The sequence below is a fragment of the Scophthalmus maximus genome, chromosome 11, assembly GCF_022379125.1.
Source record: "Scophthalmus maximus strain ysfricsl-2021 chromosome 11, ASM2237912v1, whole genome shotgun sequence".
In the NCBI taxonomy this organism is placed as follows: Eukaryota; Metazoa; Chordata; class Actinopteri; order Pleuronectiformes; family Scophthalmidae; genus Scophthalmus; species Scophthalmus maximus.
The window spans coordinates 25,237,617-25,265,587 of NC_061525.1; the positions used below are offsets into that span (position 1 = coordinate 25,237,617).

The window sequence follows — 27,971 nt, forward strand, 5'->3', positions numbered from 1 at the left end:
AAGTGATCAGACGAGTATTTCTACTCAGTTTATTAATACTTTCACTGCAATAAAACCTTAAACATGTACTTAAAAATCGGTCGTAGGTGAAAAACCCTATAGCCTGTTAACGCACCGTTGAACATTTTATAATCTTGTGTCAAACTCGAGATACAGCGTCGGTGTTGGAATGTGTCCTTGTTTAAAATGAGCTCATATTCAGGATTTTTTTTTTTTTATCGAATTAAAGAACACGTGTAGATCAAACACCGATTCAGTGTCTGACCTTCACGTCCTGTCGTCCCCTCAGATTCAGTCTGTTGATGATTGTTAAAAAACCAAAAGCAAGAAGACGGAGACGAAGAAGAAGTTCTCACAGTGGAGACATCAACTTTATTTCTTCCAGATGTTTTGATGTTCCTGTTTACATGGCACAATGTACTTACACGTGTTGCCCTGCAGGGGGCGTTTGTACAAACAGAGGTATGACAGTGAAACATTGATCATCTAATAAATACACAGTTGGATCAGAGACGTGGGAGGAACAGCAGAGGACGAACCCTCGAGCAAGGCACTCGTGTTTTCACTAAAACATCTGATTGGTCAGAAAATAAATATGGTCCGACTGCTGTGGTGAGCAAACGAGCGTTAGCTCACGACGAGTTATTCTGATAAAAACATTTTAAAAAAGTAAATTAAGATCAAGTGATGATGTGAAATAGGATAAAGAACCAGATCACATGACGACCTGAGACATGATGAGACGAGATATGAAGACGACACCGGGTCAGAAACTTCAACATGTGAGGCAGTGCTGAGGTCTCATATTTACGATGTGTGACTGAAGGCATTGTTTTTAATAAAGTTTCATCTCAACACCAGAGCCTGAACGTCTCACGAGCACTTCAAGTCACAGAACAACTTCTTATCAAAGATCGAGATCATCTGAGTCCACTCGCGGTTTTACTCTCATTGAGAGTGGACGACGGAGAAACAGGACGTCCCTACCCGTCCCCTCGGGTGTCCGTCCTCCACCATGTGAGGGACCAGAAGGATTCTGATTGGTTATGTGAAAACACCAGGAGTGTCACACGTGTCGGCCATGTTGTCTCTGTCTACAAACCCACACTCACATCCTGGCTGCTCATTGGTTGGTGGGTGAGATGACAAGGCACAAGAGAATCATCTGATTTGGTCTGAGGAGGTTTGGTCGGTTTTGTTTTTTTGAGAACTTGACTCCTGGTCCTGGTCCAATCAGAGTGGGTCTTCATTAATGGAGTCATGAGCCTGGTTCAGGGTCAGAGGTCAGATCAGGTGGGGAGCAGCAGACAGTGACCCCTGAAACAACAAGGAGACCAGAACCAGATCAGAACCTCAGACCAGGAGCCTGAACAGGGTCAGAACTATGGAGTTAGAATTGGGTCATTAATACAGCGCACAAAAAAATGACTCACAAGATGTATGTAATTTCACACGTGCATATATTAACCAATGCGCACAGATTTAAATCCCTTGAGGCTCAAGAGGATCTGCTCTCGCTAGCGGGAAAAGCAGCTCCGCTGCTCGAGGGTTATTTCTAATCTAAAAGATTGATAGGTTTTATAGGTAGCTAACAAAACGTAGCTATCAAGCGGTTTTTGACAGCTACAGTCTACTTGAAAATGTATGAATAGTGAATATTACCGTTCATTGACTCTCGTCCTGCCTGTCATGAAGGAGATAATTATATGTTATTCCAGTCCCGGGCCAGTAGAGGGCTCTAGGAGTATACTCAAGGGAATTACCTATAGCCAGGTGCAGAGAGAGTGTATATGGCCGGAGGTATGAGAGGCTTTACCCCCACGTTGGGCATGTTAGATGTTCTACCAGCTCCCTGAATAAAGCCACTAGAAGTGGAAATGCCTGGGTGCTGATCATTGATATACGAAGATATCACACTGCCGATGCAGCCACTGCAACCTGGCAACTCCAGGCTCCCTAAGAGCTGTAAGTCAAAGTCCAGAGGCTCCGCCCCCAAAGTGTCAAAAACATTCTCCGCAAGCGAAGAAAGCTCTCCACTTGAGCCTCAAGGGATTTAAATTTAAGCGCGTGTGAAATCACATACATCGCTCGTGAGTCATTTTTTTGTGCGCTGTATTAATGACCCAATTCTAACTCCATACAGAACCCTCTCAGGTTGAGGTATAGTCCTGATGCGTTCAGGGTCAGAACCAGAACATAGGTTCAGGTTCAGTTGTGATGCGTTCAATTCAATTCAATTTTATTTGTATAGCGCCATATCACAACATACATTGTCTCAAGGCACTTTACATAGTGAGGTCAATATTACAATATTACAGGGAAAACCCAACAAATCCCACAATGAGCAAAGCACTTGGCGACGGTGGAGAGAAAAAACTCCCTTTTAACAGGAAGAAATCTCTGACAGAACCAGACTCAGTTGTGGGCGGAGCTTCTGTCTCGACCGGTTGGGATGAGGAGAGAGAAGAGAGAAGAAGAGAGAAGAGAGGACAGTTGTACAACCGCCACTTTAGTCTCTACCAGACTGACACTTATAATTAAAAAATACAATTATGTTGTTGTTATTATTAGTGATGATATTATTATTATTATTATTATTATTTATAATAATAATAATAAGAATAATAATGATGGGTTTGTATCCTGCAGCTCTGGGGTCAGATCTACTAGGAGAGATAGAAAACAGAGTTAGTGACATGTAATGTAGATACATGGGGAGAGAGGGAGAGAGAGAGATAGAAAAAGTGGGAGAAGGAGAGAGAGATAAAGAGAAAGAGAGAGATAAAGAGAGAGAGAGAGAGGGAGAAGGAGAGAACGGGAGAGGGAGAAAGATGCTCATGATATAAGTTCCCCCAGCAGTCTAGGCCTATAGCAGCATAATAAAGAAATGGTTTATTAAACACCTGAGCAGCTCGAACTATAATCTTTATCAAAGAGGAAGGTTTTAAGTTGAACTCTAATGTAGAGATGTCGTCTGCCTCCTGGTTCCAGAGGAGAGGAGCCTGGTGGCTGAAGGCTCTGCCTCCCATTCTACTCTCACAGACTCTGAACCACAAGTAGTCCTGCGTTTAAAGAGACAAGTGACCTATTGGCATGATATGAAACTATGAGCTCTGTAAGATATGATGGAGATTGATTATCAAGGGCTATATAGGTGAGGAGCAAGGATTTCGTAAGGATTTCGTTCAAGGCCAGAACCAGAACATAGGTTCAGGTACAGTCTTGGTGCGTTAAGGGTCAGGACTGTGTTAGGTTCAGGTACAGTCGTGGTGCGTTCAGGTATAGTCGTGGTGCGTTCAGGGTCATAAGGTACAGTTAGGATGCATTCAGGGTCAGAACCAGAACTTACGTTCAGGTATAGTCGTGGTGCATTCATGGTCAGGATTGTGTTAGATTCAGGTACAGTTGTCGTGCGTTCAGGGTCATGACTGTGTTAGGTTCAGGTACAGTCGTGGTGCATTCAGGGTCAGGACCGTGTAAGTTTCAGGTACAGTCGTGGTGCGTTCAGGGTCAGGGCCGTGTTAGGTTCAGGTACAGTTGTGGTGCGTTCAGGGTCAGGACCGTGTTAGTTTCGGGAACAGTTGTGATGCGTTCAGAGTCTGGGCCGTGTTAGGTTCAGATAAAATCGTGATGAGTTCAGGGTCAGGACTGTGTTAGTTTCAGGTACAGTTGTGATGCGTTCAGGGTCTGGGCCGTGTTAGGTTCAGGTACAGTCGTGGTGCTTTCAGGGTCAGGGCTGTGTTAGGTTCAGGTACAATCGTGATGCGTTCAGGGTCAGGACCGCGTTTGGTTCCCTCACACACACTCACCCTGCAGCTGTCAGGCCTCGCTGGCGCTGCTGTTTCTGTTCAGTTCTCTGATGCCCTGAAGGATCCTCTTCATATGCCCCACCTTTGTCACGCCGAGGTCCTAGTACACACACACACACACACACACACACAATTATCAGAGATTTTCCAACAAACAGACAAAGCTTTTTTTTTATAAATGGTTCAAAACAAAATCCATCATGCATAGTTAGCTGTTAACAGTCAATAGTTAGCAGTTAGCTGTCAAAAGTCAGTAGTTAGCTATTAGCAGTTAGCTGTTAACAATCAGTAGTTAGCAGTTAGCTGTTAACAGTCAGCAGTTAGCTTTAAGCAATTAACAGACAGTAGTTAGCTATTAACAGTTAGCTGTTAACAGTCAGTAGTTATCTATTAGCAGTTAGCTGTTTATATTCAGTGTTTAGCTATTAGCAGTTAGCTGTTAACAGTCAGTAGCTAGCTGTTAGCAGTTTATGGTTAGCAGTTTGCAGTTAACAGTCAGAAGTTAGCTGTTAGCAGTTAACAGTCAGTAGTTAGCTTTTAGCAGTTATCTGTTAACAGTCTGTAGTTATCAGTTATCTGTTAGCAGTTAATGGTTAGCTTTTAGCAGTTAGCTGTTAACAGACAGTAGTTAGCTATTAACAGTTAGCTTTTAACAGTCAGTAGTTAGATATTAGCAGTTTATGGTAAGCAGTTAGCAGTTAACAGTCAGAAATTAGCTTTTAGCAGTTAGCTGTTAACAGTCATTAGTTAGCTATTAGCAGTTTGTGGGTAGCATTTACCAGTCAGAAGTTAGCTGTTAACAGTTAACAATTATTAGTTAGCTGTTAGCATTTAATGGTTAGCAGTTAGCAGTTAGAAGTTAGCTGTTAGCAGTTACTGGTTAGCAGTTAGCTGTTAGCAGTTAACAGTTAGACGTTAGCTTTTAGCAGTTAATGGTTAGAAGTAAGCTGTTAGCACTGAGCGGCGATACCTTCAGGTCTCTCCTCTCCAGGTGCATGAGCTCGGCCCCACGGACGTCGTGTCCGATAAAGATGTCTTTATACTCAGTGAGACAGAGGAAGTCTAGCCACGCCCCCACCTCATCCGTCCCCCACTGGTGAACTGATAAACCGACAGACAGTGGGTGAGACAGACAGACAGGAAACACTTCACCAGAAAAACTAGACAGTCAGAGCAGAGAAACAGAGAGACAGGCTGAGACAGACAGAGAGACAAACAGACAGACAGTCAGAAACTCAGACAGAGAGACAGACAGGCTGAGACAGACAGAGAGACAAACAGACAGACAGTCAGAAACACAGACAGAGAGACAGACAGGCTGAGACAGACAGAGAGACAGACAGAAAGAGTGATAGTGAGACAGGCTGAGGCAGACAGAGAGAGAGACAGACAGACAGAAAGAAAGAAAGAAAGAAAGAGAGACAGAGAGACAGACAGACAGAGAGACAAAGAGAGAGACAGAAAGACATACAGAGGGATAGACAGACAGAAAGACAGGGAGAAAGAAAGACAGACATTACCTGGCAGTGAGAGAGTAGCACACGTCTCCTTGTTCTTGTTGTTTTTGTCTTTCTTGAACTTCGGAACAAGACGGAACTTGGCGCCGCGACCGCGCTTGGAGAAGTCAGTCAGAGGACCCTGAGGACAGACAGGCAGGCAGACAGACAGACAAGCAGAGAGACAGACATACAGGATGTGTCAGGAGCCATGAGACAGAACGACTGTCCAGTCGTCTGGACTTGTAGTGCCTCCTACAGCTCAGAGTCTGTGCTACAACAAACATGAATCTATCAGAGTGTTCCATCACCTCGTGGTCCGACGGGTCGACGACGGGACACAACCAGGGAACGTCCGCCAGACGACGGAGCTGCTGGGACACGGAGGTCAGAGCAGCGTTCAACTGCTCCTGCTGAGGAGGATCCAACAGCTGCAGACACACAGTCACACAAGTGTCAGGACCAGGACCAGCACCAGGACCAGGGCCGGGGCCGGGGCCAGTGACAGGACCAGGGTCAGGGTCAGGGGCCAGAATAAAGTTTACCACAAACATCTGCATCAATTCAAATGTCCATATAAAGAGACAGGAAGTAGAAACAAGGAGACGTTACCATGGACATCTTTCCAGCCAGCAGCAGTTCAGTCTCACTGAGTAAAGCTTTGACGTTACCGACCATGTGAAGCACCACGCTGCAGCCGAGAGCCTGAACACAACAGAGAGACAGAACCTTACTACAGCAGTTAGACCAGGACAGAGACCAGGACAAACCAGGACAGCAGAGACTAGGATAGACACCAGGACAGCAAAGACCAGGACAGACACCAGGACAGAGAGTAGAGACCAGGACAGTAGAGACCAGGAAAGAGACCAGGACAGACAATAGAGACCACAATCTGATGCATCCTACCCCGGAGCCCTTGGAGTTGGCGTAGACCACGTCCATGGCCTTTGAGCTGGCGTTGACAGCGTGAGCCAGTTCCTGTTCCAGACTGTGGTGAGACTGTGCGACCTCACGAATACTGAAGAATTCATTCATATTCAGATACTTTCACACTACTTTCACACATGAATAAAATCATATATTCATGGACCATAACAATAAAGTCGATGATGTCACGCAGGTGAGGTCAGAGGTCACAGACCTGTGGATGAGCGCTCCCGCTGCCTGACCGAACTCGCTGACGAGTGACGCGTCTTCCTCAGAGACCATCTCTGGGTGGGAGGAGAGGGGGGGCTGAGGGGGCGGAGTCCGGGGAAACTCACACTTCTGTTTGTCCTCCCACGACTTGAGGGTGCTCTCGAACGCCTGCAGGGGGAGCCATAGTTCACTGACACACACTGACACACACACACACAAACACACACACACACACACACACACACACACACACACACACACACACACACACACACACACACACACACTGACACACACTGACACACACTAACACACACACACTTGACACACACTGACGCACACCTGAGCCACGTCTGCATCAACCAATCACAGGGCTCCACTCACCCGGTCCCTGGTCAGAGTCTGGGTCCGGTTCTTATGGATGATCCTGATGTAACCTGGAGGCTGGACCCACGCCTCTCCATCCACCTGGACCGGGACGCCCTCGTCCCCCAGGACGGTGATCTTCACTGTCCGACACTGAGAGACAGACAGACAGTGAGACAGACAGAGAGACAGACAGACAGACAGATAGACAGACAGGTGGATTCACCTGTGCGATGCGGTGGTGCTGCAGGTTAATGACCCGGGACACGGCCATCTGCATGCTGCCGAACACGGCCACCACCTCCAGAATCTTATCGTCAAAGGACGGAGCAGTGAACGTCTGACAAGGAGAGAGAGACAAGCGATGACATCACTGACCACGTGACACGGTATACAGACAGGTCGACCAGAGGACGACAGGTTGACGAGAGGCTTACGTCGTCCTCTTTAGTTCCTCCCCAGAAGTTGGTTCCTCCTGCATAACTTGGGATGTTCAACACGGCGATACCCTGAAGACTTGGGAGAGGGATGGGACGGCCATCACACTGCACACACACACACACACACACACACGCACACACACACACAGTAAATATTCACATCATGACTCGACCTTTGCAGTGAAGGTGACCTCACCTCCAGTAGAACTGTCTGTCTCTCTGTGTGTCTCACCTCCAGTAGAACTGTCTCTCTCTCTGTGTCTCACCTCCAGTTGAACTGTCTGTCTCTGTGTGTCTCACCTCCAGTAGAACTGTCTGTCTCTGTGTGTCTCACCTCCAGTAGAACTCTCTGTTCCAGATTCTTGTAGGTTCTGTGCAGCAGCTCTTTGGTTCCCAGAACTCCGTACCACATCATGTTCTTAGTCCGACTCCTGAGAGGAGACAAGTGAAGACATGTTTACATGGAGACGGTCAGTCTCTGTGTGAAGACATGTTTCCATGGAGGTATCCATGTCATACCTGCACTTCTCTGGATGTTCGTCTCTCTTGTTGTTAAAGTCCAGAGAAATTTTAGCATCAAGTCCGATTCCAAAGTAGTTATTCATCACACACTTCTCAGTGTAGCAGTCCCTGAGAGACAGACAGGCAGAGAGAGAGAGTGAGACAGACAGACAGAGAGAGAGAGAGTGATACAGACAGACAGACAGGCAGAGAGAGAGAGTGAGACAGACAGGCAGAGAGAGAGAGTGAGACAGACAGACAGAGAGTGAGACAGACAGACAGGCAGAGAGAGAGAGTGATACAGACAGACAGACAGGCAGAGAGAGAGAGTGAGACAGACAGACAGACAGACAGGCAGAGAGAGAGAGTGATACAGACAGACAGACAGGCAGAGAGAGAGAGTGAGACAGACAGACAGACAGACAGGCAGAGAGAGAGAGTGAGACAGACAGAGAGAGACAGACAGACAGACAGACAGACAGACAGACAGACAGAGAGACAGACAGACAGATAGAGATATAGACAGAGAGACAAGACAGACAGAGAGAGAGTGAGACAGACAGACAGAGAGAGAGAGAGTGATACAGACAGACAGACAGGCAGAGAGAGAGAGTGAGACAGACAGGCAGAGAGAGAGAGTGAGACAGACATACAGAGAGTGAGACAGACAGACAGGCAGAGAGAGAGAGTGATACAGACAGACAGACAGGCAGAGAGAGAGAGTGAGACAGACAGACAGACAGACAGGCAGAGAGAGAGAGTGATACAGACAGACAGACAGGCAGAGAGAGAGAGTGAGACAGACAGACAGACAGGCAGAGAGAGAGAGTGAGACAGACAGAGAGAGACAGACAGACAGACAGACAAACAGACAGACAGAGAGACAGACAGAGAGACAGACAGACAGATAGAGATATAGACAGAGAGACAAGACAGACAGAGAGACAGAGAGTGATACAGACAGACAGACAGGCAGAGAGCGAGACAGACAAGATAGACAGACAGAGAGACAGACAGACAGACATATAGGCAGAGAGACAGACAGATAGACAAGATAGACAGACAGAGAGACAGACAGACAGACAGACAGACAGTTTGATGACTCACATGTTGTCGGGGTCACAGCTGAACGGGTCGGCGTTCACCAACAGATGACTGATCACAGAGCTGCTGGACAGAGAACCTGAGAGACCGGCTCTGAGCCCTGCACACACACACACACACACACGCACGCACGCACGCACGCACACATGGGATGAATGTGATGGACATGTACCAGTTCTCAGTGTGTGTTGCGACTCTTCACGTGGTGGCGACTGCAGCATGAGAAATGACCTCTGACCTTTGACCTCTGAACTTTTTACCTGGATACAAGATCTTCGTGTTGAGCATGGGCATGTTCTCCCTACTTTCTGTGTGGACAAGTGACACAGAGCTGCCCAGTGACAGACTTCCTTTACTGATCAGCTTCTCACAGGGTGTCTTACTGACTAAAGAGACAGACAGACAGATTGACAGTGAGGAACCTGGTGAGACTGTATATAAAGACCATCAGCGACTGTACATAAAGACGATCAGTGACTATATAAAGACGATACCTCTGCTTGTGTTGCGATGTTTGACGCTGTAGGACGACTGCAGAGACGTCTTGTCCTCTTCTAGCTCCTCCTCCTCCTCTTCCTCCTCCACCAGACCCTCCTCTTCCTCAGCTCGACTCAGAGAGAAGAGCGTCTGGACGTTCTGCTCGTCCACAGCTGAGGACACAGAGAACGACGTGAACCTTCAGTGTTCAACACTGATGAGACGCTCAGGGACCTGGACTGTCTGGAGACTGGACGTCCTCCACACTAACACCTGGACACGCCTCTAATACCATCAAGTTCAGACCACACCCGGTGATTGGCCTCATCCTCTGCCTACAGGGAGGAAGTCCAGCACCTGGCTCTCAACACCAAGAAGACCAAGGAGCTCATTGTGGCGCACACACCCCCGTCAACGGGACGGAGGTTGAGCGTGTCGCCAGCTTCAAATTTCTGGGCCTCGGCCCCTCGGCACCTCACCAGACAGAAGAAGGTCCGTCTGTCCTTCCGGCTTCTGGTGAACTTTGACAGCGTCCTCACCAGCTGCTCTGTCTCGGACCAGGAAGCACCACAGAGGGTGAGAACTGCCCATAGCATCACGGTTCTTCACTTCCCTCCGTTGAGGCTGTCAGGCTCAAGCGTTACTACAGACAGTTCACCCTCCTCCCTCTGGGCGGCGCTGCAGGTCTTTCTGTTCCCCGACCTGTGACTGTCTCTTACTGTACTCATATATTACTCACCTATAATATATCCATATCACTACCATTGTCTTAACTGTACATATCTGTCCATTGTATATTTACTACACTATTTGTACGTCATTTAACTTCCTTAGTGAATTCATACTGCATATATCCTTTCTATAGTTTACTGTACATGTTACTCTGCACATCTTATGCGTGTGAAGACGAGTATCGTACCTTTCTCTGTGTGCTCGATGATCTGTCGGATGGCTTTCTTCAGACTGTTGGCTCGCAGCATCAGCTGCTCTCTGGGTTTAAAGATGGCGGCAGCTGCAGACGAAGAGGACGGCGATGTGTTGGTGCGTGGAGAGCAGGGGGCGGAGCTGACAGGAGGAGGAGCTGATAAAACCCCCTCGACCTCCTCCTGCTCCTCAGCGATGGTGGGGGGAGGAGCCGTGGGGAGGACGGTGGAGGCCTGAGACTCTTCATTCAGAGTCTTCAACAGAGAGTCGAGTTTCTCCTTCAGGACGCCACACTGAGAGACACAAACACGACTCGTCAGAAACAAACACGACTCTTCAGAGACAAACACGACTCGTCAGAGACAAACACGACTCGTCGGGAAGAAACACGACTCGTCAGAGACAAACACGACTTGTCAGAGACAAACACCACATCGTCAGAGACAAACACGACTCGTCAGAGACAAACACGACTCGGGAAGAAACACGACTCGTCAGAGACAAACACGACTCGTAGGGAACAAACACGACTCGGGAAGAAACACGACTCGTCAGAGACAAACACGACTCGTCGGGAAGAAACACGACTCGTTAGAGACAAACACGACTCGTCGGGAAGAAACACGACTCGTTAGAGACAAACGCGACTCTTCGGGAACAAACACGACTCTTCGGGAACAAACACGACTCGTCGGGAACAAAGATGACTCGTCGGAAAGAAACACGACTCGTCGGGAACAAACACGACTCGTCGGGAAGAAACGCGACTCGTCGGGAACAAACGCGACTCGTCAGAGACAAACACGACTCGTTAGAGACAAACACGACTCTTCGGGAACAAACACGACTCGTCGGGAAGAAACGCGACTCGTCAGAGACAAACACGACTCGTCAGAGACAAACACGACTCGTCAGAGACAAACACGACTCGTTAGAGACAAACACGACTCTTCGGGAACAAACACGACTCGTCTGGAACACACACGACTCATCGGGAACAAAGACGACTCATCGGGAACAAACACGACTCGTCTTAGACAAACACGACTCGTCGGGAACAAACACGACTCGTCTGGAACAAACACGACTCGTCGGGAATAAACACGACTCGTTAGAGAAAAACACGACTCGTTGGGAAGATACACGACTCGTTAGAGACAAACACGACTCGTTAGAGACAAACACGACTCGTCGGGAAGAAACACGACCCGTTAGAGACAAACACGACTCGTCGGGAACAAACACGACTCGTCAGAGTCATCGGGAACAAACACGACTCGTCTTAGACAAACACGACTCGTCGGGAACAAACACGACTCATCGGGAACCAACACGACTCGTCGGGAACCAACACGACTCGTCGGGAACAAACACGACTTTTCGGGAACAAACACGACTCTTCGGGAACAAACACGACTCGTCGGGAACAAAGATGACTCGTCAGAAAGAAACACGACTCGTCGGGAACAAACACGACTCGTCGGGAAGAAACGCGACTCGTCAGAGACAAACACGACTCGTTAGAGACAAACACGACTCTTCGGGAACAAACACGACTCGTCGGGAAGAAACGCGACTCGTCGGGAACAAACGCGACTCGTCAGAGACAAACACGACTCGTCAGAGACAAACACGACTCGTTAGAGACAAACACGACTCTTCGGGAACAAACACGACTCGTCTGGAACACACACGACTCATCGGGAAGAAAGACGACTCGTCGGGAACAAACACGACTCGTTGGGAACAAACACGACTCGTTGGGAACAAACACGACTCTTCGGGAAGAAACACGACTCGTCGGGAAGAAACACGACTCGTTAGAGACAAACACGACTCGTTAGAGACAAACACGACTCGTTGGGAACAAACACGACTCGTCAGAGTCGTCGGGAACAAACACGACTCGTCTTAGACAAACACGACTCGTCGGGAACAAACACGACTCGTCTGGAACAAACACGACTCGTCGGGAATAAACACGACTCGTTAGAGAAAAACACGACTCGTTGGGAAGATACACGACTCGTTAGAGACAAACACGACTCGTTAGAGACAAACACGACTCGTCGGGAAGAAACACGACCCGTTAGAGACAAACACGACTCTTCGGGAACAAACACGACTCGTCGGGAACAAACACGACTCGTCAGAGTCGTCGGGAACAAACACGACTCGTCTTAGACAAACACGACTCGTCGGGAACAAACACGACTCGTCGGGAACAAACACGACTCGTCGGGAACAAACACGACTCGTCGGGAACAAACACGACTCGTCGGGAACAAACGCGACTCGTCAGAGACAAACACGACTCGTCGGGAACAAACACGACTCGTCGGGAACAAACACGACTCGTCGGGAACAAACACGACTCGTCTTAGACAAACACGACTCATCGAGAACCAACGCGACTCGTCGGGAACCAACACGACTCGTCGGGAACAAACACGACTCGTCGGGAACAAACACGACTCGTCTTAGACAAACACGACTCATTGGGAACAAACACGACTCTTCGGGAACAAACACGACTCTTCGGGAAGAAACACGACTCGTCGGGGAAGAAACACGACTCGTTAGAGACAAACACGACTCGTCAGGAACAAAGACGCATCGTCGGGAACAAACACGACTCGTTGGGAACAAACACGACTCGTCAGAGTCGTCGGGAACAAACACGACTCGTCAGAGTCGTCGGGAACAAACACGACTTGTCTTAGACAAACACGACTCGTCGGGAACAAACACGACTTGTCTTAGACAAACACGACTCGTCGGGAACAAACACGACTTGTCTTAGACAAACACGACTCGTCGGGAACAGAAACACGACTCGTACCTTCTTGGCCATGGCCTCCGACTCCTCCGAACTCTCCGTGTTCTTCTCGTAAGCTTTACCAACACGAGCAACGAAGTCCTTCACCGTCTCACATAGAACCCTGAGGACAAGGACACAACGTCAGTCAACCAATCAGGAGATCCCTCTGGACAAGGCGGCGGCAGCGGTCGGTCGTACTTGGCGGAGGAGATGACGACAGAGTGCTGGTCTGAGGTCAGGATCTTGGACAGGTGAGCAGCCACTGAGTCCTCGTACGTGAGGATCTGCTGAACCTAGATCAGAACACACACCAGGGTCAGTCCGGTCCGGACTCCACAGCTCCGACAGGAAGTGATGTCACTTCCTCTTACCTCAGAGTCGTCGCTGCAGTCCTCTGTGACGGTGGAGGAAGAGTGTTGCCGTGGAAACTTGGTCTCGTAGACCATGATGCTCCATCTGAACCAGGAAGAGAGAAGAGTTCAAAGTTAATGACCTCTGATGTCTGCAGTCAACTGTCCGTCATGTCACCTGTCTGTCAACTGTCTCTCTGCAGTCACCTGTCTGTCATGTCACCTGTCTGTCAACTGTCTCTCTGCAGTCATGTCACCTGTCTGTCAACTGTCTCTCTGCAGGCACCTGTCTGTCAACTGTCTCTCTGCAGTCACCTGTCTGTCATGTCACCTGTCTGTCATCTGTCTCTCTGCAGTCACCTGTCTGTCATGTCACCTGTCTGTCAACTGTCTCTCTGCAGTCACCTGTCTGTCAACTGTCTCTCTGCAGTCACGTCACCTGTCTGTCAACTGTCTCTCTGCAGTCACCTGTCTGTCACGTCACCTGTCTGTCAACTGTGTCTCTGCAGTCAACTGTCTGTCATGTGACCTGTCTGTCAACTGTCTCTCTGCAGTCACCTGTCTGTCATGTCACCTGTCTGTCAACTGTCTCTCTGCGGTCACCTGTCTATCAACTGTCTCTCTGCAGTCACCTGTCTGTCATATCACCTGTCTCTCTGCAGTCACCTGTCTGTCATGTCACCAGTCTGTCACCTGTCTCTCTGCAGTCACCTGTCTAACATCTTGGTACTGGCTCTCTCCAGTTTCTCTAGGATCTGAGGCAGCTGAGCGTCGTCGTCACAGGCTGAACCCCAACCGAGGACCCGGGCCAGATCGTTCCCGGTCCCCAGAGGAAGGACCCCTAGCTGACACTGACACAGAGACACAACATTAGCCTGTGTGTGTGTGTGTGTGTGTTCGTGTGTGTTTGTGTGTACCTGTTTGTTTGTTTGTGTGTGTGTGTGTGTGTGTACCTGTGTGTGTGTGTGTGTGCGCACCTGTTTGTGTGTGTGTGTGTGTGTGTGTGTGTGTGTGTGTGCGCACCTGCTTGTGTGTGTGTGGGTGTCTACCTGTGTGTGTGTGTGTGTGTGTGTGTGTGTGTGTACCTGTGTGTGTGTACACCGGTGTTTGTGTGTACCTGTGTGTGTGTGTGTGTGTGAGTGTGTGTGTGTACCTGCTTGTGCAGCGTCAAGGCGTCGATCTCTGACAGAACCCAGCCAACGCTGCCATCTCCTCCACACACCAGGATCCTGAACGTGTCAAACTTCTGGAACAGACGCAGCCTGAAGAGACAGTTTTAGTTTCATGTGCACAGTTGAAAACAGAGTCTCAGGTGTGAGTGTCTCACCCCAGGTGTGGTCCTCCGTTCATCAGGTCGAACACCTGTGCCGGGTTCAGCAGCTGTTTGAAGCGTCGCAGGAACTTGACACCCTGATTGTCTCCACTCTTTGAGTTGACAAACACCAGCAGAGGACTGGTGCAGGATGGAGGACAGGACGCCTTCCAGAACCCTGAGGACACACGAGACACCTGGGTCATGCCTTGACATCCACTCATGATGCATTTGATGTTGTAGTAAAAGTAAAAGTTTTGGTGACGCCCACCGTCTGAGTCGATGCTGTTGAGTGCAGTCGGAGGGATGACGGACACTTTACACTGACCCAGAGGACACTTAGAGGACAACTGCTCCTTACAGCCTGAGTGCACCTGCAGGACAGAGGGACACACTGAGTCACAAAGCACCTCTGCCTCCATGTGAACACACAGCTGATTTACAGACCGTGGCCGTTTCTTGATCTGCGTTCTTCTCTGTACTTGCGTTCTTGTGAAACGTCATCAGTCTCGGCCAAAGTACTGTTCACATATAAGAACGCATCGAGCCAAGAACGGTCCACATGCTCGGATTTTGTTGTGCCACGCCCCCTTTACCGAGGATGCATCGGAGGAGACTTGTGTGTTCTTGGGAGGGCCAAGTATCCCAGAATGCATTTTGTGAAAACCAACGGCAGCAAGGGGAAAGAGAAAAGTCTCAGCCGTAAGTTAAAACTTTTGAAATAAATCTGTTGTTGTGTCCCGAAATGTACTTTAAAGATGTTTTGAGGCGAGAATATAGTTGTTTTGACTTTATATCTATGGTCCATTTCTCAAGTTAGAGCCTTTAAAAACATTTGCTCCGACATTTCGGAGTTGATAAGCGGCCTCGTCGACCATCCAGATGACCGGGCGGTCAGCGCTCTCGGTGCCCGTCAAGAGCAGCCTCATCTCGGCAAGTTCTTGCGGAAAGTCCCGCTGGCTCTGTCGCGGTTCAACATGAGCAATTTTTCAGTTTTGGGTAAATCGAACGATCAATCGCTGGTCACAGAGCTTATAGGTATTTTCTCTAATATTAGTCAGAGGCCAAAGTTAACGTTCGTAGTTTTAGATGTTTATTTAATGAGAAAAGCTGTGGTGAGAGGAGAGAGAGCAGAGCTGCGTCTGTCTCTGTCGGACACTGTAAATAAGTTGTAATAAATACTGTTCATGTTCTTATTTAACCAGGAGATTCATTCTTGGAAAGCATCGGTGTCTTATATGCGGTATATATATATTCGCAGCCAAACAAAAGAAATCCCAAAATTCTATAATACACAGTGATATCTGTTTTTTTTAACATTAAAATTCACGTATTAAATGTTGACTGTATTTCAAAGTCACCAAATATAATCTGCTTTGTTCCGTGTGTCTGTTTAGGTTTCTTCTGTGAATCTTAAGGAGGAAGAATCCTGATGTGGCACCAGCAACATGGCAGAACGTGTCATGACCATCAAGACGAGCAGCCGGCCTCCACCTCATCACCTCCTCCACCTCATCACCTCCTCCACCTCATTAACCTCCTCCTCCTCATTCAACTCATCACCTCCTCATTCACCTCATCACCTCCTCATTCACCTCATCACCTCCTCATTCACCTCATCACCTCCTCCACCTCATTAACCTCCTCCACCTCATTAACCTCCTCCACCTCATTCACCTCCTCCTCCTCATTCACCTCATCACCTCCTCCACCTCATTCACCTCCTCCACCTCATCACCTCCTCCACCTCATCACCTCCTCCATCTCATCACCTCCTCCATCTCATCACCTCCTCCACCTCATCACCTCTTCCACCTCATTCACCTCATCACCTCCTCCACCTCATCACCTCCTCCATCTCATCACCTCATCACCTCCTCCACCTCATCACCTCCTCCATCTCATCACCTCCTCCACCTCATCACCTCCTCCATCTCATCACCTCCTCCATCTCATTACCTCCTCCATCTCATTACCTCCTCCATCTCATTCACTTCCTCCACCTCATCACCTCCTCCACCTCATCACCTCCTCCATCTCATTCACCTCCTCCACCTCATCACCTCCTCCATCTCATTCACTTCCTCCACCTCATCACCTCCTCCACCTCATCACCTCCTCCATCTCATCACCTCCTCCATCTCATCACCTCCTCCACCTCATCACCTCCTCCACCTCATCACCTCTTCCACCTCATTCACCTCATCACCTCCTCCACCTCATCACCTCCTCCATCTCATCACCTCATCACCTCCTCCACCTCATCACCTCCTCCATCTCATCACCTCCTCCACCTCATCACCTCCTCCATCTCATTACCTCCTCCATCTCATTACCTCCTCCATCTCATTCACTTCCTCCACCTCATCACCTCCTCCATCTCATCACCTCCTCCATCTCATCACATCCTCCACCTCATTCACCTCCTCCATCTCATCACATCCTCCACCTCATCACCTCTTTCACCTCCTCCATCTCATTCACCTCCTCCACCTCATTCACCTCCTCCATCTCATTCACCTCCTCCACCTCATCACCTCCTCCACCTCATCACCTCTTCCACCTCATTCACCTCATCACCTCCTCCACCTCATCACCTCCTCCATCTCATCACCTCCTCCATCTCATCACCTCCTCCATCTCATTACCTCCTCCATCTCATTACCTCCTCCATCTCATTCACTTCCTCCACCTCATCACCTCCTCCACCTCATCACCTCCTCCATCTCATTCACCTCCTCCACCTCATCACCTGCTCCTTCTCATTCACTTCCTCCACCTCATCACCTCCTCCACCTCATCACCTCCTCCATCTCATCACCTCCTCCACCTCATCACCTCCTCCACCTCATCACCTCTTCCACCTCATTCACCTCATCACCTCCTCCACCTCATCACCTCCTCCATCTCATCACCTCATCACCTCCTCCACCTCATCACCTCCTCCATCTCATCACCTCCTCCACCTCATCACCTCCTCCATCTCATCACCTCCTCCATCTCATCACCTCATCACCTCCTCCACCTCATCACCTCCTCCACCTCATCACCTCCTCCATCTCATCACCTCCTCCATCTCATTACCTCCTCCATCTCATTACCTCCTCCATCTCATTCACTTCCTCCACCTCATCACCTCCTCCACCTCATCACCTCCTCCATCTCATTCACCTCCTCCACCTCATCACCTCCTCCATCTCATTCACTTCCTCCACCTCATCACCTCCTCCACCTCATCACCTCCTCCATCTCATCACCTCCTCCATCTCATCACCTCCTCCACCTCATCACCTCCTCCACCTCATCACCTCTTCCACCTCATTCACCTCATCACCTCCTCCATCTCATCACCTCATCACCTCCTCCACCTCATCACCTCCTCCATCTCATCACCTCCTCCACCTCATCACCTCATCCATCTCATCACCTCCTCCATCTCATTACCTCCTCCATCTCATTACCTCCTCCATCTCATTCACTTCCTCCACCTCATCACCTCCTCCATCTCATCACCTCCTCCATCTCATCACATCCTCCACCTCATTCACCTCCTCCATCTCATCACATCCTCCACCTCATCACCTCTTTCACCTCCTCCATCTCATTCACCTCCTCCACCTCATTCACCTCCTCCATCTCATTCACCTCCTCCACCTCATCACCTCCTCCACCTCATCACCTCTTCCACCTCATTCACCTCATCACCTCCTCCACCTCATCACCTCCTCCATCTCATCACCTCCTCCACCTCATCACCTCCTCCATCTCATCACCTCCTCCATCTCATTACCTCCTCCATCTCATTACCTCCTCCATCTCATTCACTTCCTCCACCTCATCACCTCCTCCACCTCATCACCTCCTCCATCTCATTCACCTCCTCCACCTCATCACCTGCTCCTTCTCATTCACTTCCTCCACCTCATCACCTCCTCCACCTCATCACCTCCTCCATCTCATCACCTCCTCCACCTCATCACCTCCTCCACCTCATCACCTCTTCCACCTCATTCACCTCATCACCTCCTCCACCTCATCACCTCTTCCACCTCATTCACCTCATCACCTCCTCCACCTCATCACCTCCTCCATCTCATCACCTCATCACCTCCTCCACCTCATCACCTCCTCCATCTCATCACCTCCTCCACCTCATCACCTCCTCCATCTCATCACCTCCTCCATCTCATTACCTCCTCCATCTCATTACCTCCTCCATCTCATTCACTTCCTCCACCTCATCACCTCCTCCATCTCATCACCTCCTTCATCTCATCACATCCTCCACCTCATTCACCTCCTCCATCTCATCACATCCTCCACCTCATCACCTCTTTCACCTCCTCCATCTCATTCACCTCCTCCACCTCATTCACCTCCTCCATCTCATTCACCTCCTCCATCTCATCACCTCCTACACCTCATCACCTCTTTCACCTCATTCACCTCCTCCACCGCATTCACCTCCTCCATCTCATTCACCTCCTCAACCGCATTCACCTCCTACATCTCATCAACTCCTCCCCCTCATTCACCTCCTCCGACGCATTCACCCCTACATCTCATCACCTCCTACATCTCATCACCTCCTCCACCTCATTCATCTCCTCCATCTCATTCACCTCCTCCATCTCATTCACCTCCTCCACCGCATTCACCTCCTCCACCGCATTCACCTCCTCCATCTCATTCACCTCCTCCATCTCATTCACCTCCCCCCTCATTCACCTCCTCCATCTCATTCACCTCCTCCCCCTCATTCACCTCCTCCATCTCATACACCTCCTCCATCTCATCACCTCCTACACCTCATCACCTCATTCACCTCCTCCATCTCATTCACCTCCTCCATCTCATTCACCTCCTCAACCTCATCAACTCCTCCATGTCATTCACCTCCTCCATCTCATTCACCTCCTCCACCTCATTCACCTCCTCCACCTCATCACCTCTTTCACCTCATTCACCTCCTCCACCTCATCACCTCTTTCACCTCCTCCATCTCATTCACCTCCTCCACCGCATTCACCTCCTCCATCTCATTCACCTCCCCCACCGCATTCACCTCCTCCATCTCATCACCTCCTCCACCTCATTCACCTCCTCCACCTCATCACCTCCTCCACCTCATCACCTCCTCCACCTCATTCACCTCCTCCACCTCATCACCTCCTCCACCTCATCACCTCCTCCATCTCATTCACCTCCTCCACCTCATCAGCTCCTCCACCTCATCACCTCCTCCACCTCATTCACCTCCTCCACCTCATTCACCTCCTCCACCTCATCAGCTCCTCCACCTCATCACCTCCTCCACCTCATTCACCTCCTCCATCTCATTCACCTCCTCCACCTCATCACCTCCTCCATGTCATTCACCTCCACCACCTCATTCACTTCCTCCACCTCCTCCATCACATTCACCTCCCCACTCTCCTCTGGTTTGGGGAAATGAGTCGCTCTGTGCAGGACGGACGTCGTTTTCTGCACAACAGCATGTTGATGCTGTTCCTGGAAGCCTGAAGGTTTCACATCATCTCCTGAAAATAACAGCTCGGCGAAGACACATGATCATTCGGATGTGCAAACCTTCGTACGTGACGTTTTTAGAGGATTTTAGTGTTGTTTATTCTATGTTGTTATTATATTTATTGCTTACTTGTGTCTTTAGAATTTTATACATATTCATTCAACTATATAATACATTTAACTATATGAATTTTCTGATATGAATTGTCGATAAATACCATAATTAAATGTTCCTCTAACATCTGACCTGTGTGGTCAGGTGTCTGGTTGAGATATCTCTGTCTTTCTTGATAAGCAATGTAATCGCTCAGGTCAAAAAGTACGTATATAAATGACTGAATGTGACACAGATGAGGTACAAGTACTTCTTACATTTATATATATGTTTGTGGGAATAATTGTACGAGTCCTGTTTGCGTTCCAAGAAGACAAGCAACATGTGGAATGTAGGTTAATCTATTTCAATATGATTACATTATTAAAATACCAAACTTCTGTACCTGTCAGTTTATTAGGTACACCTAGATAAAGCTGAAGTAATGCAGCAGTCCTGCCTCAACCAGTTTTTAATATTTAGCTTTTTATTTGATCAGTTTTTGAGTGTTGGCTGTCCGTCCCATATGAATGAGTATAGACCAAATATTAGAAACACCTCTCAATAAAACTCAGGACAGTTCAATGGCAGTGATTTTGATGTTGTGGATGATGGGGTTGTATACAGTATATATATATATATATATGTGTGTGTGTGTGTGTGTATGTAGACAGTATTAAACTGCATTCGTTTTTATATTGCTGTACCAAATGAACTGTGAGGTCTGAATATATGGGTCTACCCATATATTGTTTCAAAAAAGCATATTGTTTAGTAATGCTATAATATGTAAATATATCACATAATATTTGTATTAAAAATAAATGCTATATGTAGATATCGTATATTTGTATTAAAAAGAAATGCTACAACGCCGCATCTCTCCATTCTCAACTGCATCCTGGCTGGCAAGTACGCTCCTGTTCCCACTGCACAATGACCGAACTGCATTCTCCCGTTCTCGGAGAATGTTCTCCCGAGTTGAATTCCCAAGTACGTTCTTGGAAAGAACAGGAGTACATACTTGCGTTCTTTGGTATTGAAGAATTGTGTCAGGGTTAGGTTTAGGGTTAGATCACTGTCAAAGTGATCAGAAACATGACAACAGGGGGCGGGGCTTAAGACCTGTACTGCGGCTAGACACCAGGGGGCGGGGCTTTAGACCTGTACTGCAGGTAGTCACCAGGGGGCGGGGCTTAAGACCTGTACTGCAGCCAGACACCAGGGGGTGATGTGACGTGACTCACCATGGCCTTGCACCACAGACACCTCCAGTCCTGCAGACGCAGGACACTGCCACACGTCTTATCACAGGCGTTACATTTAGCGGAGACCGGAAGGTTCCCCTCCAACCACTGATGAGGCATTGACACCTGTGGACAGGTCACAGGTCAGAGGTGAGGATCATTTACTGACATGATGTGTGTGTGTGTGTGTGTGTGTGTGTGCGTGTGTGTGTGTCTGTCTCACCCCGTCCTCGTCCTCAATGATGTCTTTCCCAATAGAAGCCAGAGTCGTCCACTTACAGTTGTTAGTGGCTCTGACTGCACAACGTTTATGGGCCTTAAACTTACACACTGTAACACACACACACACACACACACACACACACACACACACACACACACACACACACACACACACACACACACACACACACACACACACACACACACACACACACACACACACACACACACACACACACACACACAAACACCATGTTACACATTGATATTAAACATTCACTTGTTTAACATGTTGCATTAATGTCAGTGAACTGATCTGATGTTTAAAGATGTGACGAGTCATTGAGTGTGTGTGTGTGTGTGTGTGCGTGTGTGTGTGTGTGTGTGTGTGTGTGTGTGTGTGTGTGTGTGTATGTGTGTGTGTGTGTGTGTGTGTGTGTGTGTGTGTGTGTGTGTGTCTGTACCTTCACAGGACAGGCCGTGTGATGTCACTCCTGACAGAGCCTCTCTACAGACGTTACAGTAAGTTGGTCGGGCGTGAGAGCAGGCGTACCAGTTGTGCATCCCACTGAAGTGATCCATACTGTACTGGGTGGACTGGGACACACACACACACAGTCAGCTGACAGCTGTGGGACAGCTGGTCGTCCCGGTAACACAACAGACAGATACAGACCTCATAGTTTTGTCTGTTCTGGACGCTGCGCAGAGCGGCCATCCACTCCTCCATCTCCTTCCTGTTGTCTGCGCAGAGGACGAGACGTCTGCAGGGAGTGATGACCTGGAGACAGACAGGTATCAGACAGACAGGTAGAGAGACAGACAGGTAGAGAGACAGATGGGTAGAGAGTCAGACGGTTGTCAGACAGAAATGTGGAGAGAAAGACAAGTGACAGACAGGTAGTGAGACAGACCTCTGTCAGACAGACAGCCAGGAAGAGAGACAGACAGCTGTCAGACAGACAGGTAAAGAGACAGTTCACGACCTCACTATGTAAAGAGATGATGTATGTTGTGATTTGCCGATATACAAATAAAACTGTGTAGTTTTATTTCCACATCCTGTTCAGCTGCTACAGAATGACACCTGATTTCCACTGGATGCGGAACGGCTGCGGAACGGCGACGGAGCCGATAGGTGTCGATTAAAGTCAATGTGTGTATTTCCACTGACTCCGCACGGCTCCGTCACAGCTCCGACGCTCAGCAGCCCTCCGGAGCAGATACGCAGGGTTTCTATTTTTGCTGGACGCCGGAGCACACACGCTGCAATTCAGCACAAAACAGGTTGTGCGGGACAGGAAGTCGAGCACAGAAACAAAAATAAAACGTACTTTAACTGTCAAAATAAAATACACCATGCTCACGGCGAATCATATTTCACTTAGCTACACTTTGAAAACCTCATAATGGGCGGAGACAGCCCTGAAGTCAACAGGTCAGAGGTTTTCACCGACTTGTTCACCCCATTGACACCATGAATGAGGAGATCCTGATCATTCAAGTCCAAAATCACCAAATCATTTATGATGGAAATAACTTGTTGGTTTGTGATTCTCTTTATAGAAACTACACCCTGTTATATCGCGCGATCACACGTGAATTCGTGAGATCTCGTGGGTCCTTGTGACATCATGGCCGCACCGCAGCGCACCACTGTGGCAGAGGCGGTGGGGATTGGCGGACGGCGAAACACGCAACCGACACGCTGCGCCGCCGTTTCGCAGCCGTTCCTTATCCAGTGGAAATCCAGGGTGAACCTTCTCAGCTACACACACACACACTGATCATGATGTTATCAAATAACTGATGAGAAGCAAAGTGATCAGAAACATGAACACGTGAACAAACATCAGTGATAAGAACGACCTCACATGACATGGAGGGGGCGGGGCTTATACTGCAGCCAGTCACCAGGGGGCGGGGCTTATGACGTGGTCTCTGTGCCTCTCTCTCTTTTCTCTAGGCCCTCCTACATCCTCTCGTATGACTCAAGCTACTTCCTGTCTGTCATCATGCCAACTCCCAAATCCCACCAACCCCCCACCCCCCCCAAACCCTAACCCCCCACATGGATCAGATAAGAAGACACACACACACACACACACACACACACACACACACACACACACACACACACACACACACACACACACACACACACACACACACACACACACACATACACACACACATCACAGCTGCAGCTTCACTGACAGGAAGTGACAACGTTCACCAACAGTTTTATACCACAAAGTATAACAGCTGGTGTGGAGCGGTGTGTGTGTGTGTGTGTGTGTGTGTTTGTGCGTTTGTGCATGCGTGTGCGTGAATGAGGCGTTCATGGTCTGACGTTTGTTGTTGTTTTTTTACCGTGAAGCTGTTGTTGAAGTTCTTGGTGCTGGACTCGGCGACGCTGGCGTCAGTCAGATCCACTTCATCGAAGATGATCGACTGGATCAAACAGGAAATTACATCACATCACGTCATTGTACTTTTATTGTCATAACTATTTGTCAATGAACTGATTATACAGAAAATCAATCATTGTCTTATCGATTATTTATTTATATTTAGAAATGTTGTGAAACGTCAGAATCAGCTGCTGAATGAACAATTTCATCAACTAACAGAGAAATGAATCAGCAGATGAATCAAAAGTGAAATTATGATGGTTCAGTTTTCTGTTTCTGTTCTGAGATAAGCTCTGATCCGTGATCCTCCTGAGTGACAGTCACCTTGGACGTCTGGGCGTAGTACAGCGTCCGCCCCCGGAGTTTGAAGTATCGTCTCTTCCAACGCTGGAACGAGTTGGTTTGTTTCATCAGGTTTCCTTCCTTCAACACTGTCTGCAACACAACGTTTCATCGTTTCATCTACCAGTTCAGAACCAGTTTAAAACCAGTACTTCAAGGGAAAAAGTCAGTATTGATCCTCTGAGAAGTGTTGGACCATGACGAAGCCTCAGAGCCGTCATGTGGTCCCAGTCGTCTGGGTTCACATCTCTCAGTGACGGCGGCGGTGACGCCTGTGGGCGGAGCCTGTGCTACATTTTCACAAAGCCTCTGATTCACAGACGTCAGGTGACAAATAAAAATAATCTAGATTTTCCTTCAACTTTTTCCTGGAAGGAGCCACGGGCAAAGACGGAAACGGTCCTGTGATGAATCAACACAATCACCCATTCAGTGTGTTTCACACACACACACACACACACACACACACACACACATTCAGTGTGTTTCACACACACACACACACACACACACACACACACACACACACACACACACTCAAGGACGCACACACACAAGGTGACGCACACAAGAGGGGACCCACACACGGGATGGCACACACAAACACAAACAAGGGGACACACACACACAAGGAGACACACACACACAAGAAGACACACACACGAGGAGACACACACAAGGAGACAGACACACACGAGGACACACACACACACACGAGGAGACACACGAGGGCACAAACACACACACAAGGTGACACACACAAGGACACACGAGGGGACACATAACTTTCTTTGACAGACATGACGTCAGCTGGGTCTGTTCAGGTTCTGGACCAATCAGAACACCTGATGACATTTAACAGTTTAATGAGCAGATTCATTAACATCACAGCCCCTAATATTAATAATTCATAATGAATTATTAGCTGTAACTAGTGAAGTACAAGTATCCAGCAGCAGAGTACAGGTACCTCTAAAGTGAAGTAAATGTACATTTGTGTTTATTTTACTGTTATAACAACTTCACATAGACAAAGGTATTCCCGAGCCTGTCCGCCGGTCCGTAAACGCAGCACAGTAGGTTAACGCAGGTAAAAACACCTGATACCTGCAAGAGACACGTCCGTGAACGCGTCACCAGTTAACGGGTGACTGGACACCGGGGACCGACACACAACCGCCCGAACCAACTTATCTCCGCCGACCTGCGCTCCTCTGACCGGGGGGAGCGGTGGGAAACAGCGGGGCTTCTCACGGGGCCTGCGACCCTCCGGTTAGCAGCAGTTAGCCGGTTAGCCTAGCATAGCTTTTAAATACCGGTTTCTGTGCGTTCACTGTCTCCACCGGACACCGGACACCGGGCTGTAGTCATAGTGATTCACCGGGTCCGGACTCCAGTTCCTCCGGGGCCAGAGATGTTCAGAGCCGGACCGATCCACTTGGCCGCTGTGGCCTTCGAGCCACCGACAACAGGTCTGGTTCTGACTCGGTTTACAGTTGAAGCTAAAAGTGTGAAAAGAGAAGAAACATCCACCGGACCGCGGGGTGCGGGTCCCTGCCCCCCCGAGCCCCCCCCGGTCCCTGTCTACCCGGTCCTCCAGGTCCCTGCCCCCCCCCGGTCCTCCAGGTCCCTGTCCCTGTCCCCGCCCCCCCCCCCCCCCCCCGGTCCTCCAGGTCCCTGTCCCCGCCCCCCCCCCCCCCGGTCCTCCAGCCACCCCCCCCCCCGGTCCTCCAGGTCCCTGTCCCTGTCCCCCCCCGGTCCTCCAGCCCCCCCCGTCCCTGTCTACCCGGTCCTCCAGGTCCCTGCCCCCCCCCGGTCCTCCAGGTCCCTGTCCCTGTCCTCCAGGTCCCTGTCCCCGCCCCCCCCCCCCCCGGTCCTCCAGGTCCCTGTCCCCGCCCCCCCCCCCCGGTCCTCCAGGTCCCTGTCCCTGTCCCCCCCCGGTCCTCCAGCCCCCCCCGGTCCTCCAGGTCCCTGTCCCCATCCCCCCCCGGTCCTCCAGGTCCCTGTCCCCGCCCCCCCCCCCGGTCCTCCAGCCACCCCCCCCCCCCCCCCCCCCCCCCGGTCCTCCAGGTCCCTGACCCCGAAGGCCCCTGCCACCCCCCCCCCCCCACGGCCCTCCAGGTCCCTGCCCCCCCCCACGGCCCTCCAGGTCCCTGCCCCTCCCCCCCCCCCCCCCCCACGGTCCTCCAGGTCCCTGCCCCCCCAGGTCCCCCCCCTCCCACGGTCCTCCAGGTCCCTGCCCCCCCCGGACCGGAACGAGTCAACATGTTACGGTTCTAGCAGATGAATTATTATGATTCAAACGTTACACAGTTTGCTGCGTGTTCGTCACGGTCTCGACGGATCAACGAGGGGAAACTGAGACATGTTCGTCCGGACTCTGTGCGCTTGTGTCCGGGCTTCGCTCGGTGCAGCTCGCGGCTGCGTGGCCCACCCCCGCCGGATCAAAACTCTGTCGGACTACGGCTCATGTGCGTTGATAAACGCGGGGTTTCACCGCCTCTGTACCTTGCTGCGGATCTGACCGGACGTGGAAACTTTTCGGATGAGTTTCTGCGGGGATCCGGGTTCCTGCTCCGGCTCGCTGTCCGACGACTCGTCCGCGCACCGGGCCGCTGCGGACTCCGGTCCCCCAGCCTCCGCCATCCTGCCATCAAACCCCCGAGGAGGACCAGGGGAGGGAGCGCCCCCCAGCGGCGGAGACAGGACAACACAGCGAGAGGATACAGGGCCGTTCACTGACCTCTGGTGGTGAAAGTGTGAAATGACAACAATACAGGTTAATAGGAATAAAACAACAGTTTCCTCTATGGAAAGATATATATATATATATGTGTGTGTGTGTGTGTGTGTGTGTGTGTGTTTTCAGAAACAGGTCAGCAGAGGGTGTAGACCATAGACTGTATATAAACAGGGTGTAGACTGGTTTCTGTTACTCGATCCAGTTTAACCACCAGGGAAAGTTCAACTGGTCTGCCTCTGGATCTGGTTACATAAAATCAAATTATGTAACTGAGCTCTGAGATTTTATTTATAGGATATTCCCGGATGCTGAATGTGAAGCTGAGGAGTCTGCAGTTCCTGGGGTCCCTCGGGGTCCTGGAGTCACTCAGGGTCCCTGGAGTCACTCAGGGTCCTGGAGTCACTCAGGGTCCCTGGAGTCACTCAGGGTCCTGGGGTCACTCAGGGTCCTGGGGTCACTCAGGGTCCTGGAGTCACTCAGGGTCCCTGGAGTCACTCAGGGTCCTGGGGTCACTCGGGGTCCTGGAGTCACTCGGGGTCCCTGGAGTCACTCAGGGTCCTGGGGTCACTCAGGGTCCCTGGAGTCACTCAGGGTCCTGGGGTCACTCAGGGTCCTGGGGTCACTCAGGGTCCCTGGAGTC

General features: G+C 49.9%; 1 protein-coding gene across 3 annotated transcripts; it reads right to left on the bottom strand.

Annotated features, from left to right (window-relative positions):
- Window positions 1–343: 343 nt before the first annotated feature.
- Window positions 344–27,265, bottom strand: LOC118296792 (diacylglycerol kinase delta). Of its 3 annotated transcripts, none has more exons than XM_035621844.2 (31): window positions 27,097–27,265; window positions 24,571–24,681; window positions 24,206–24,286; window positions 22,509–22,613; window positions 22,297–22,429; window positions 21,834–21,940; window positions 21,611–21,736; window positions 15,012–15,114; window positions 14,756–14,918; window positions 14,582–14,690; window positions 14,140–14,279; window positions 13,450–13,534; window positions 13,277–13,371; window positions 13,100–13,199; window positions 10,253–10,550; window positions 9,351–9,506; window positions 9,117–9,242; window positions 8,860–8,956; window positions 7,771–7,881; window positions 7,586–7,682; window positions 7,249–7,356; window positions 7,038–7,151; window positions 6,830–6,964; window positions 6,450–6,613; window positions 6,215–6,326; window positions 5,918–6,010; window positions 5,617–5,736; window positions 5,330–5,447; window positions 4,780–4,910; window positions 3,810–3,909; window positions 344–1,317 (listed from the first exon to the last, which is right to left on the bottom strand). In XM_035621844.2, the coding sequence occupies exons 1-30, from the start codon at window positions 27,232–27,234 to the stop codon at window positions 3,820–3,822; spliced, it is 3,666 nt and encodes a 1,221-aa protein (XP_035477737.2). In that variant the 5' UTR covers window positions 27,235–27,265; the 3' UTR covers window positions 344–1,317; window positions 3,810–3,819. The 3 variants fall into 3 exon arrangements, with proteins under 3 accessions (XP_035477737.2, XP_035477739.2, XP_035477738.2); XM_035621846.2 differs by lacking the exon at window positions 27,097–27,265 and adding an exon at window positions 25,905–26,163; XM_035621845.2 differs by lacking the exon at window positions 27,097–27,265 and adding an exon at window positions 25,696–25,879.
- Window positions 27,266–27,971: the final 706 nt, after the last annotated feature.

What these genes read in the sequence shown, in the direction of transcription:
- LOC118296792 (XM_035621844.2), bottom strand. Translation starts at nt 27,234, where the DNA reads ATGGCGGAGGCTGGGGGACCGGAGTCCGCAGCGGCCCGGTGCGCGGAC. An exon ending in AGAACAGACAAAACTATGAG is followed by an intron (nt 22,430 to 22,508) that starts GTCTGTATCTGT and finishes TGTGTGTCCCAG; the next exon opens with TCCACCCAGTACAGTATGGA. An exon ending in TCATTGAGGACGAGGACGGG is followed by an intron (nt 21,737 to 21,833) that starts GTGAGACAGACA and finishes ACCTGTCCACAG; the next exon opens with GTGTCAATGCCTCATCAGTG.